General features: G+C 35.9%; 1 protein-coding gene across 1 annotated transcript in view; it reads right to left on the bottom strand.

The window, feature by feature from the left end:
• The window catches only part of angpt2b (angiopoietin 2b), a 44,426-nt gene that overhangs the window by 3,599 nt on the left and 25,490 nt on the right, over positions 1 to 15,337 (bottom strand). The window contains exon 7 of the mRNA XM_070541491.1: positions 1,265 to 1,431. Coding sequence (XP_070397592.1) covers positions 1,265 to 1,431 — 167 coding nt within the window. The remainder of the gene's footprint in view (positions 1 to 1,264; positions 1,432 to 15,337) is intronic.

Here is a 15,337-nt window from a genome sequence, read left to right as displayed (position 1 = left end):
GGTGGGACAGTCCCAGAGAACATCTTAAGGAAAGCTACCAGGAGGCTTCCTCATGAGATCTTTGAACCGCCTCTTCTCACTGACAATCACATTACACACTACAATAAAAACACAACACATTAAGTCAAAGACAAAATCAGCATTCTAAAACTACAAACATAAATAAAATACCCAAACTTAGCCATCGGTTCTGTTTGGGTTTAATGTTCGACGTGAATAAAAAGACTTTTCTTTTCACATTCCTGCTTTAAAACCCTCGGCAGACAAAGTGGTGTGATTATGGAAAAGCAAAGATCTGGAAACACCTTTAATCATCTTAGAACATCTAGAATAACTTGGTTGATTAAAGTACTTCTACTGGAGTGTAGAAGCTGAATAGATCACACAAATCTAATCTATGAGGCCCACGAACAGAAGCAGATGAGCTGCAGCATTCGAAGCAGTTTGTAAGTGGTGTAGAGGTGGCTGATCACACCAACGTAAGAGGCGTTACAGAGCGATGAAAGTCTGAGTCATATTTTACAGATCTGGGAAGATGCAGCTTTACGTGGGCAGCTGCTGATGCTGAGTGGCTGGAGCCAGCTCTACAGGAGTGTCAACACAGTTAGTGCCAGTTTCCAGAGTTGATTTGATTTAAGTTTGACTGAAATTCAGGAAATCTAATTTCATCCCATCCTTATTTAACAGTTTGTTTCTCTTTAGGGCCATAGGGAGCTGGTGCCTCTCCAGCAGTCATTGGGTAGGGGACACCCTGAACTGATCTCCAGTCCATTAGAGACACACAGAGACAAACAACCAGTCACACAGCCATGCAGCCATCTAGGGACAATTTATAGTCTCCAATTAGCCAAACTTTGCTTGGTGGTCAGAGCTTGACCCCTGGGGCTCAGCTCCTAAAGGTTAGAAGAGACCAAGTAGCAGGTGTTCTGATTACCAGAACCACAAACTGGCTTTAGGTGTTACTAGTCTCTTCCACTGGTCTGGGTCGCAGGGACAGCAGCGCCAGCTGGGATGCCCAGAATGTCTTCTCCAAGTAGGGAATCCTTATTAGCTGCTACGACGAAACCTATCAACGACAGCCCCAAATCTGGAAAAGCTAAGCAATCAGATAGCCGGCCTAAACATGCAACAATTATTCAATCTTCTCTATTAACGTTTAGTTATGACAAGTATTTGGTCTATTAGACCATTTTCATCTGAGTAGAACATTTTTCCAGGGTTGAATAGAACTTTTCTTTTCAGAGTAGGCTGTAGCTGACTTCACCTGTAGTTGTTTGCCTCTCCATCTATGTGGAAGTGGTCGTAATGTGAGAAGGCTTCATTCCCGTCTCTGTCTGTCAGCTGGATGTGCAGGCTGTAGTCCTGGGAGCTGGTCAGCTTGTGGATGATGTCATTCCCCAGCCAGTGTTCCCCCGGCGGCTGTCCGAAGCCCTGGATTAAACACAAAAACAAGGAAGCAATAGAAAAGGAAAATAATCGAACACTGGGGAAGATCTTTTTTTCTTGCTTTTTGCCAAGTGTTCTTAGGAGTCAACACAAAAATAGAGCTCACTTCAAGAAAGCACATTTGTCATTGTGATGGGCTAGGACAGCTGACTGAGTCTGGAAAGTAAAGCACTCCGCACCTAAAGCTAGGGACTACTAGAAGAAACATTCATTTACCTTGGTGTGCTATCATCGCTCCACATGGGCCTGAAATCCTCAAACAATAACAAAATAAAAAGTGAATAGGGTGTGTATGGGGAGCATGAGTGGGTGTCCGGCGTGCATTTTTGTAAGTCTTTGGTTGTATGTGTATGTGTGAGCATGAGGGAGGGAGTGTGTGACTGTGTTTGTGTATGACTGTATATGTCAGGTGGGGCCTTTGACTCCTCTCTTCTCCTGGGATTTATTTTTATGATATAGATCTTCGTCTCCCCTCCCCCTGCCACACCTGGTGTGGAGTGTGGTGCCTTGGTCTGCCTGAGTGTTCGTGGCTCCCGGGTCAGGGGGTTTAAGATCTTTGGCGTCTGCCTGATCAATCCCGGTGGCTGCCTGGTGGGGTCTGGGTCCCTGGGCTCTGCTGGATCCCCGGCGGGGGTGGTCGCCCATAGGTCCCGGGTCGCTGGGTCCCGGGTTCGGCCAGCTAGGGGGTAGGAGGCTGCGGGCGGGCCTGTGGGCTTGCCGCTGAGATTTCCAGGGGCTCTGCCGGCTGCTGGTTGTGGCCCCCCGGGGCGACCCTCTGTGCCACTCGAGGGGGGCAGGGGCTTTTCTGGTCGCAGTCTCCTTGGGGTTCCTGTGTTCTGGGACAGTGCCTGGATCTCTGGGACTTGGAGCTCCCTCCATCTCCTATACATCTTTGGGGGGCAGATCTGTGGTCCCTCACACTCTATTGGACGCTCCTATAGAGAAACCTTACATAAACAAGTGCGTGTACACACACAGGTGCTCACATGGTGCTCTCAAAAGTATGGACTTGGGCACGTCCAACACATGTCTTAAGGCTGTCGTTGCCACTAAATGCACTATGATTTATTATTGTGTGATTGTACAGTTAAACAATGTTGGTTTTATATTTCACCATCAGGTTGACGCGGTGATAGCTTGATCCTGATGTACTGTTGTGTCCATTTTTTTTCTTCTATTCTTTCTCTTTCTGCAGGTCTAAAAGCAGACTCTTGTTAATTATTGTTTATTTTTGTGGACCCCCCCCCCCCCCCTCCCCACCTTTTGTCCTTTCCTTTCTCTTTCACCTCTGACTCCGTGTCTGATCGGAATTACAAAGCATTCAAAAAAAATAACAATAAAGTTTTAAGTATCAGGCGTGACATTAACAGTAGACGCTTTGATGCTCCACCTGGGAGTAAATCTGTAAGGCTTGTTACCAGCATTCAGACATTAATTCTGTTTGTTTCACAGCCAGACAGGACACAGTAAAAAATGATAATAATAATCATAATAAAAAATAAACAAACAGCTGGCTCTATAACCTAATCCACTGTTTGTAAAATGTCAGAAATTGATCTGAACATAAGTTATCCAAGGTTGGAAGGGAAGAAAAAAAAGTTTAACAAACTGTTCAAAACAACAACAAAAACAAACAAACAAAAAAAAGCATTCAAAACAGTTATATTTATCCACAAACCCCGATGAACCTAATCAGTTAAGTACATTACAGGCTTATCTTAAAGACATAAAAATCTGGATGACTCTAAACTTTCTGCTTTTAAGTCAAGAAAAAAAATCTCAAAATAGGATGGGAGCCAGATCTTTTAGCTATCAGGCACCTCTCTTGAGGAACCAACTCCCAGCTTTAGTCCATGAGGCAGACACCTTGTCTAGGCTTAAAACATTTTTATTTGATAGGGTCTATGGTTAAAATCTGATGTTAGCCTAGATCTGGACAAGTGGGGGAGTAGAGGGAGGTGGAGTGTACAGTCGGTAAAGACGGCTCTCCCTTGCCCTGCCTCCAACATGCCTCCATCTAAAAGGCTAGGTTATCCAGAGTTATCTCTGTAGTTATGCTGCTATAGGCTTAGACTGCTGGAGGATACACTGACCACTTTCCACACTCTACTACTTTATTCTACAATCTGCTCTTTAACTGTATTATTTCCTGCTATTTCAGCTCTTAGCATTATTTTCCTCACCCTTCTTCCTGAGCTCCGGCTGTCCCTTAAACTATTTTAGAACATTTAGAAGTGCTTCTTTAAATACAGGGAACTAGACACATGAGTAGCTAGGAGACGGTTGTCTCCTAGCTACTCATCAAAGTTGTTTTTTCTAATCAAAGCTGTTGCTTTGATTAGTACCAGATATAAAAAACCCCGCTGATATACAGTAATACCTGATACAACAAACATCTCTGATATACAATAGTACCAGATATAAGAAACCTCTCTGATATACAATAGGACCAGATATAAGAAACCTCTCTGATATACAATTGTACCGGATATAACAAACATCTATGATATATAATAGTACCAAATATAAGAAGCCTCTCTGATATTCAATAGGACCAGATATAAGAAACCTCTCTGATATACAAATGTACCGGATATAACAAACATCTATGATATATAATAGTACCAGATATAAGAAGCCTCTCTGATATACAATAGGACCAGATATAAGAAACCTCTCTGATATACAATATTACCAGATATAACAAACCTCTCTGATATACAGTAGTACCAGATATAACAAACATCTATGATATATAATAGTACCAGATATAACAAACATCTATGATTTACAATAGTACCAGATATAACAAACATCTATGATTTACAATAGTACCAGATATAACAAACTTCTTTGATATACAATAGTACCAGATATAAAAAAACCTCTTTGATATACAATAGTACCAGATATAAAAAACCTCTTTGATATACAATAGTACCAGATATAACAAACCTCTTTGATATACAATTGTACCGGATATAACGAACATCTATGATATATAATAGTACCAGATATAAGAAACCTCTCTGATATACAATAGGACCAGATATAAGAAACCTCTCTTATATACAATAGTACCAGATATAACAAACATCTATGATTTACAATAGTACCAGATATAAAAAACCTCTTTGATATACAATAGTACCAGATATAACAAACCTCTTTGATATACAATAGTACCAGATAAAAAAAACCTCTTTGATATACAATTGTACCCGATATAACAAACATCTATGATATATAATAGTACCAGATGTAAGAAACCTCTCTGATATACAATAGGACCAGATATAAGAAACCTCTCTGATATACAATAGTACCAGATATAACAAACATCTATGATTTACAATAGTACCAGATATAAAAAACCTCTTTGATATACAATAGTACCAGATATAAAAAACCTCTTTGATATACAATAGTACCAGATATAACAAACCTCTTTGATATACAATAGTACCAGATATAAAAAACCTCTTTGATATACAATAGTACCAGATATAACAAACCTCTCTGATATACAATAGGACCAGATATAAGAAACCTCTCTTATATACAATAGTACCAGATATAACAAACATCTATGATTTACAATAGTACCAGATATAACAAACCTCTTTGATATACAATAGTACCAGATATAAAAAACCTCTTTGATATACAATTGTACCCGATATAACAAACATCTATGATATATAATAGTACCAGATGTAAGAAACCTCTCTGATATACAATAGGACCAGATATAAGAAACCTCTCTGATATACAATAGTACCAGATATAACAAACATCTATGATTTACAATAGTACCAGATATAAAAAACCTCTTTGATATACAATAGTACCAGATATAAAAAACCTCTTTGATATACAATAGTAAAAGATATAACAAACCTCTTTGATATACAATAGTACCAGATATAAAAAACCTCTTTGATATACAATAGTACCAGATATAACAAACCTCTCTGATATACAATAGTACCAGATATAAGAAACCTCTCTGATATACAATAGTACCAGATATAACAAACATCTATGATATATAACAGTACCAGATATAAGAAGCCTCTCTGATATACAATTGTACCGGATATAACAAACATCTATGATATATAATGGTGCCAGATAAAAGAAGCCTCTCTGATATACAATTGTACCGGATATAACAAAAATCTATGATTTACAATAGTACCAGATATAACAAACTTATTTGATATACAATAGTACCAGATATAAAAAACCTCTTTGATATACAATAGTACCAGATATAACAAACCTCTTTGATATACAATAGTACCAGATATAAGAAACCTCTCTGATATACAATAGTACCAGATATAACAAACATCTATGATATATAACAGTACCAGATATAAGAAGCCTCTCTGATATACAATTGTACCGGATATAACAAACATCTATGATATATAATGGTGCCAGATATAAGAAGCCTCTCTGATATACAATTGTACCGGATATAACAAACATCTATGATATATAATAGTACCAGATATAAGAAGCCTCTCTGATATACAATTGTACCAGATTTAACAAACATCTATGATATATAATAGTACCAGATATAAGAAGCCTCTCTGATATACAATTGTACCGGATATAACAAACATCTATGATATATAGTAGTACCAGATATAAGAAGCCTCTCTGATATACAATTGTACCGGATATAACAAACATCTATGATATATAATAATTCCAGATATAAGAAGCCTCTCTGATATACAATTGTACCGGATATAACAAACATCTATGATATATAATAATTCCAGATATAAGAAACCTCTCTGATATACAATTGTACCGGATTTAACAAACATCTATGATATATAATAATTCCAGATAAAGAAACCTCTCTGATATACAATTGTACCGGATATAACAAACATCTATGATATATAATAGTACCAGATATAAGAAGCCTCTCTGATATACAATTGTACCGGATATAACAAACATCTATGATATATAATAGTACCAGATATAAGAAGCCTCTCTGATATACAATTGTACTGGATATAACAAACATCTATGATATATAATAGTACCAGATATAAGAAGCCTCTCTGATATGCAGTAGTACCAGATATAACAAACATCTATGATATATAGTAGTACCAGATATAAGAAGCCTCTCTGATATACAATTGTACCGGATATAACAAACATCTATGATATATAATAATTCCAGATATAAGAAGCCTCTCTGATATACAATTGTACCGGATATAACAAACATCTATGATATATAATAATTCCAGATATAAGAAACCTCTCTGATATACAATTGTACCGGATTTAACAAACATCTATGATATATAATAATTCCAGATAAAGAAACCTCTCTGATATACAATTGTACCGGATATAACAAACATCTATGATATATAATAGTACCAGATATAAGAAGCCTCTCTGATATACAATTGTACCGGATATAACAAACATCTATGATATATAATAGTACCAGATATAAGAAGCCTCTCTGATATACAATTGTACTGGATATAACAAACATCTATGATATATAATAGTACCAGATATAAGAAGCCTCTCTGATATGCAGTAGTACCAGATATAACAAACATCTATGATATATAATAGTACCAGATATAAGAAGCCTCTCTTATATACAATTGTACCGGATATAACAAACATCTATTATATATAATAGTACCAGATATAACAAACCTCTCTGATATACAGTAGTACCAGATATAACAAACATCTATGATATATAATATTCCCAGATATAAGAAGCCTCTCTGATATACAATTGTACCGGATATAACAAACATCTATGATATATAATCGTACCAGATATAAGAAGCCTCTCTGATATACAGTTGTACCGGATATAACAAACATCTATGATATATAATAGTACCAGATATAAGAAGCCTCTCTGATATACAATTGTACCGGATATAACAAACATCTATGATATATAATAATTCCAGATATAAGAAGCCTCTCTGATATACAATTGTACCGGATATAACAAACATCTATGATATATAATAGTACCAGATATAAGAAGCCTCTCTGATATACAATTGTACCGGATATAACAAACATCTATGATATATAATAATTCCAGATATAAGAAACCTCTCTGATATACAATTGTACAGGATATAACAAACATCTATGATAAATAATAATTCCAGATAAAAGAAGCCTCTCTGATATTCAATTGTACCTGATATAACAAACATCTATGATATATAATAGTACCAGATATAAGAAGCCTCTCTGATATACAATTGTACCGGATATAACAAACATCTATGATATATAATAGTACCAGATATAAGAAGCCTCTCAGATATACAATTGTACTGGGTATATTAAACATCTATGATATATAATAATACCAGATATAAGAAGCCTCTCTGATATACAGTAGTACCAGATATAACAAACATCTATGATATATAATTGTACCAGATATAAGAAGCCTCTCTTATATACAATTGTACCGGATATAACAAACATCTATTATATATAATAGTACCAGATATAACAAACCTCTCTGATATACAGTAGTACCAGATATAACAAACATCTATGATATATAATAGTACCAGGTATAACAAACATCTATGATTTACAATAGTACCAGATATAACAAACATCTATGATTTACAATAGGACCAGATATAACAAACATCTATGATTTATAATAGTACCAGATATAAGAAACCTCTATGATATATAATAGTACCAGATATAAGAAACCTCTCTGATATACAGTAGTACCAGATATAACAAACATCTATGATATATAATAGTACCACATATAACAAACATCTATGATTTACAATAGTACCAGATATAACAAACATCTATGATTTACAATAGTACCAGATATAACAAACATCTATGATGGATAATAGTACCAGATATAAGAATTCTCTATGATATATAATAGTACCAGATATAAGAAACCTCTCTGATATACAGTAGTACCAGATATAAGGAAACCTCTCTGATATACAATAGTACCAGATATAACAAACATCTATGATATATAATAGTACCAGATATAACAAACCTCTCTGATATACAGTAGTACCAGATATAACAAACATCTATGATTTACAATAGTACCAGATATAACAAACCTCTTTGATATACAATAGTACCAGATATAACAAACCTCTTTGATATACAATAGTACCAGATATAACAAACCTCTTTGATATACAATAGTACCAGATATAAGAAACCTCTCTGATATACAATAGTACCAGATATAAGAAACCTCTATGATATATAATAGTACCAGATATAAGAAACCTCTCTGATATACAGTAGTACCAGATATAAGGAAACCTCTCTGATATACAATAGTACCAGATATAACAAGCATCTATCATATATAATAGTACCAGATATAACAAACCTCTCTGATATACAGTAGTACCAGATATAACAAACATCTATGATTTACAATAGTACCAGATATAACAAACCTCTATGATATACAATAGTACCAGATATAACAAACCTCTTTGATATACAGTAGTACCAGATATAACAAACCTCTTTGATATACAATAGTACCAGATATAAGAAACCTCTCTGATATACAATATTACCAGATATAACAAACCTCTCTGATATACAGTAGTACCAGATATAACAAACATCTATGATATATAATAGTACCAGATATAACAAACATCTATGATTTACAATAGTACCAGATATAACAAACATCTATGATTTACAATAGTACCAGATATAACAAACATCTATGATATATAATAGTACCAGATATAACAAACCTCTCTGATAAACAGTAGTACCAGATATAACAAACATCTATGATATATAATAGTACAAGATATAAGAAACCTCTATGATACATAATAGTACCAGATATAAGAAACCTCTCTGATATATAATAGTACCAGATATAACAAACCTCTTTGATATACAATAGTACCAGATATAAGAAACCTCTCTGATATACAATAGTTCCAGATATAACAAACATCTATGATATATATTAGTGCCAGATATAACAAACCTCTCTGATATACAGTAGCACCAGATATAACAAACATCTATGATATATAATAGTACCAGATATAACAAACATCTATGATTTACAATAGTACCAGATATAACAAACATCTATGATATATAATAGTACCAGATATAAGAAACCTCTATGATATATAATAGTACAAGATATAAGAAACCTCTATGATATACAATAGTACCAGATATAACAAACATCTATGATATATAATAGTACCAGATATAACAAACCTCTCTGATAAACAGTAGTTCCAGATATAACAAACATCTATGATATATAATAGTACAAGATATAAGAAACATCTATGATACATAATAGTACCAGATATAAGAAACCTCTCTGATATATAATAGTACCAGATATAACGAACCTCTTTGATATACAATAGTACCAGATATAAGAAACCTCTCTGATATACAATAGTTCCAGATATAACAAACATCTATGATATATATTAGTACCAGATATAACAAACCTCTCTGATATACAGTAGCACCAGATATAACAAACATCTATGATATATAATAGTACAAGATATAAGAAACATCTATGATACATAATAGTACCAGATATAAGAAACCTCTCTGATATATAATAGTACCAGATACAACAAACCTCTTTGATATACAATAGTACCAGATATAAGAAACCTCTCTGATTTACAATAGTTCCAGATATAACAAACATCTATGATATATATTAGTACCAGATATAAAAAACCTCTCTGATATACAGTAGTACCAGATTTAACAAACATCTACGATATATAATAGTACCAGCTATAAGAAACCACTCTGATATACAATAGTACCAGATATGAGAAACCTCTCTGATATACAGTAGTACCAGATATAACAAACATCTATGATATATAATAGTACCAGATATAAGAAACTTCTCTAATATACAATAGTACCAGATATAAGAAACCTCTCTGATATACAGTAGTACCAGATATAACAAACATCTATGATACACCGTAAATCCTCTAATACAGGCCTGGGCCTGTATTTGACTCAAGCTCATCAAGCTCCAGGCCTTTATTGGAAGGAGGGCCAGAATTAGAGGCAGGCCTCTATTTCTATTTGAGCAAAATGAACAAATGGTTCGCTGGAGTTTTTGACAATTAAAATTGCGCCCACATTTTCAAAGTTAAACACATTTCTTTTAACAACGGTAGTTTATGCTTCAGCCCTCTCCCCCCTCCCCCGCGCAGCGGCCGCAAACTCACTGATGCGCCTGCAGCCTCTCAGAGTTCCTGCTGCTCTAAACATTAAAATAATTATTTCATTTTCTGTTCTTCACTTCTGATTACCTTCAATGGTGTCTGTTTGTTGCAACAACCAGGTACAAAAACTAACTTGTTTTTATTTGACTATTTTTCTGTCCTGCCTGTTTATTATCTTCCTGCATCTCCTCTCAATCCTAAAGAGAAACTGCTACCTGGGTTCATATTCACCTTATGAGTTACCTTTGAGCTGCAGTTCAAAAAGATCTACCGACCGCAAAAACAGTGGAGTGCTCGCTGCCTGGCGGCCGCATCAATTATCGGTATGTCACCGAATGACAAGGTGATGCGCCCCGCTCCACAGCGAAACGCATCAAGCGCAAATAAAAGAAAGAAAACATTAAAGGAAGTGAACCGACATGAACGATTGCGTGTTAAATTAGTTTTTGAGGTGGCGACACCTGATTTGATAACGTTATTGTGGCCGTGCTCAGGATGCAGATCTACCGACTGCAAAAACAGCGGAGTGCTCGCTGCTTGGCGGCCGCATCAGTGATTGGTGCGTCACCGGAGGACAAGGTGATGCGCCCCGCTCCACAGCAGCGAAACACATCAGGCGCAAATAAAAGACAGAAAACATTAAAGGAAGTGAACCGACATGAACGATCGCATGTCAGTACCGACGCTCTGGCACAGCGCGTTGCTGTGACTAATTCTTTAATAAGTCTACAGGTAAGAGTTGTTTCTGGGTAAGATTAGTAAATTAAAGAACTCTGCTTCGCAACAGAACGGAAGTTCTGATTGGATGAATGCAATGTGTCATGTGTTTGTCTTATGTGAATCAGGATGTCTAGCTCAGTTAGTCCTGTTATCATTAAAACACGTAAATCATAACATATTGATTTCACAGATCAGTCACCTGATTATTATTGATTAACAGTTGTTTTGATTAGCTTAATTAGAAATAAAGTTCTTTGACTAATTAATGAAAAGCGTTCTTCGTCCTTCTTCTGTCTTCTTTGCTGGAATGTAAACATCAGAAGCAAGCACACGGCCTTGGTAATTTATGCACACTGTCACTGTGTCAAAGGGCAGCTGTTAAGGGCAGAAAATAGCATATTCATAACGCTACAATCACGTGACAGCAACTGGTCGATGACAGGCATAAAAAGTCACTAGAGTTAAGTCGACTAGTTCGTACAACCCCTGCTACTGCTCCCCAGTGTTCTGCAGCACACGTTCTCTTTGAACTTGATATAACATTTTCGCCTCCTCTTCGTCTCCACACGGTTAAAGTTACCCTCGCGGTCTATCACTGGCAAATCAAAAGTGAGACGATGACACAACCGCCCCCCGCACTTGCTTGTTACCACATTCCACCCGGCCACAATAAGAAACCGGCCATTATTCACCTCCGCTGACTCCGACACCGGCCAAAATATGAGACAACAAACCTCTCTGATGTACAGTAGTACCAGATATAAGAAGCCTCTCTGATACACAGTAGTACCAGATATAACAAACATCTATGATATACAGTAGTACCAGATATAAGAAACCTATCTGATATACAATAGTACCAGATATAAGAAACCTCTTTGATATACAGTAGTACCAGATATAAGAAACCTCTCTGATATACAATAGTACCAGATATAAGAAACCTCTCTGATATACAGTAGTACCAGATATAACAAACATCTATGATATACAGTAGTACCAGATATAAGAAACCTATCTGATATACAATAGTACCAGATATAAGAAACCTCTTTGATATACAGTAGTACCAGATATAAGAAACCTCTCTGATATACAATAGTACCAGATATAAGAAGCCTCTCTGATACACAGTAGTACCAGATATAACAAACATCTCTGATATACAGTAGTACCAGATATAAGAAACCTATCTGATATACAATAGTACCAGATATAAGAAACCTCTTTGATATACAGTAGTACCAGATATAAGAAACCTCTCTGATATACAATAGTACCAGATATAAGAAACCTCTCTGATACACAGTAGTGCCAGATATAACAAACATCTATGATACACAGTAGTACCAGATATAACAAACATCTATGATATACAATAGTAGCAGATATAAGAAACCTCTCTGATATACAATAGTAACAGATATGAAAAAGGTAGTGTTTACTTTCAGAGAGAGAGCAAAAACGGATGAAGATACTGGAATAAAGCAATACAATAGGTAATGTTCTTTGAAACAATCCTTCATGATCTAACAAGCCCTAAAAATAGTTGAATGCAGCTGCAAATGAACACTTGATTTTTTTTGTGAGTCATTATTTATTTAAGTAACAAGAAAGTGAACCAGACTGCAGAAGCACTGTGTGAAAAAACAACGAAACCCTTTTTAACTTTCATAGCTGATGAACAAAGCAATCTTCTTGGATAACTGAGCTTCACAGTCACGAAGTACACATTTTTACAGCAATCAGCTACATGTTATTCAACAGGTAAGTTAATATTAGCTGTTATAAAAATGTGTTTTTTTCATTTAAGTTGGCATTTATGGGTAAAATAAATCTGTTTTGAGATAAGAATGTCAGAATCAAGTGTTTTATTTGCTGAAACAATCAAATGTTTCTATCTTTTGTTCTATTTGTCTTAAACAAAAGTTAATCCTTAAGTCAGTAAGAATATTTGTATACTGACCTAAAATGTGTTTCTATCAACCATTGTTCCATCCTCCACATCAAGCTCTGTATAGACCCTTTGACACGTGACATCATGCGGCCCCCAGCTCCACTCACAGCTTGTGGCTGGAAGCAACAAAACAGCCTTAACCCCATGTCTCCCACCATTATTATTTAACAGCTGTCAATAAATTGAGCTAAATGATGGCAAAATAAAATCTATCAGGATGTTTTCACAATCAGCGCTGTAGGCTGCACAAATAGACAAAAAGACAGCAATATAAACTTTTCCAGGTTCCTATCTGATAAAACATGCTGAACGCAATGGCTAACACATGAAAGGAGTTCTAGTGGGTAAACCAACCATATCCTAGCAACATCCTAGCCAACGTCTCATGACAGAATAAAAAAGTAAAATATCTGCCCCACATGTCAGGACACCAACAAGTCATAATGACTTGTATGTCTTTGTAGCCAAGTTAAATTAGCTTCTTTTTATAAAATTACACAAAACGTGTTCAGTAATTGGAGTGTGCAGCCTCCAATTATCAACAGTCTATAATTTTTTGTTTTCAGGAAGATTATTTTCTTTTGGGAAGTTAAGAGACGAGGCATAATGTCCGCTAATTTGAACATCATTGCATCAATAATTTCCAACATGTTTTCACAATCACTGTAGTTAGAAAGGTCTGACACACTTCAAATTTACCAGCATTCCATAATGAGACAGGATTATTTTACAGTAACTTGTAATAAACTTTTCCTGTAATATCCCAATGAATAAGAACTACAGTATCCTTTGATTTCACAACATTTATCTCTTATTTTACAGTAAAACCCTGCAATCTAACACCTGCTGCTATATCACAACAAGGTCTGTAATATCACAGCAACACAGTAAAAAAAAATGCAAGGATTCCAGATATCTATAATTACTTCGTTTCCAAACTGTAAACCCAGATTTTGATTAAATTCAAATGATCTTTTTCACATTACTTAAAAGTTTCTAAACTGTTAACATCACTTGTTAATCCTGAGTTAGCTGAGCTGTTTCATGTCTTTTCTTATTGTAATTGTGTTATTAACCCCCAAATTCCACTACCTCCGCTCCGGCACGAACTCCGCAGCAAAATCGGTCCCGTTGTAGTCAATCAGAGCTATTCCACTACTGTGGCCGTGCTGCGGCAGTGTGGCGCAGTGCGCTGCCCTCTGTTCTGGCGTCTGGCACAAATAGAATCGATCCTATTTTTGCCGGACGCCAGAACACCTCCGCAGTCACTGGACAGAAATCACAACCGCCCAACAGGAAAGGGAGCAAGCACAGCTTCCGTTATTTCACAATAAATCGATAAACAAAAAGCGTTTTTTTTTTGTTTCATATGCACAGGTTTAACAACTTTTAACAACTATCAATGGCAGTTGAACTTTAAATGCACAAAAATAAGCCATAAATACAGTTTCCACAATCAAAGTAGTCACACTTTGTTGATCCAAACACTGCTGATCTCTCTACACAAATGATGGGCAGATTAAACAGTTCATGCCGATGCTTCTCTCACACAACGGGTGTTTGGATCTAACTTCCGCGTTTATTGCTCGGACTGTATCGCAAGATCTCGAAAATCCCACGCATGCTTGTTTGCCCACCTCAGGTCTCCGCACCGGAGCAGAGCCGTTGTAGAGCGGGTACCAGTAAAATTTGAGTTCGGAAGCGAGCGGCTGCGGAAGGCGGGGGTGGAGCGGAGCGGAGGTAGTGAAATTTGGGGGTAAGTCCAATCAGTACTCTACTTAAACAAACTGAGTTCAGTTTACTTAAACATGTTATTCTTAATTACATAAATTTGAATAAATAGTACCTTTCAATGGCCTTATCGTACTTCATCAAGCTTGCCTGGTTGACCCACCAAAAACCAGTT

This window comes from Nothobranchius furzeri, chromosome 11 (genome assembly GCF_043380555.1).
Source record: "Nothobranchius furzeri strain GRZ-AD chromosome 11, NfurGRZ-RIMD1, whole genome shotgun sequence".
Classification (NCBI taxonomy): domain Eukaryota; kingdom Metazoa; phylum Chordata; class Actinopteri; order Cyprinodontiformes; family Nothobranchiidae; genus Nothobranchius; species Nothobranchius furzeri.
This window is presented reverse-complemented; position numbering and strand designations above follow the sequence as displayed.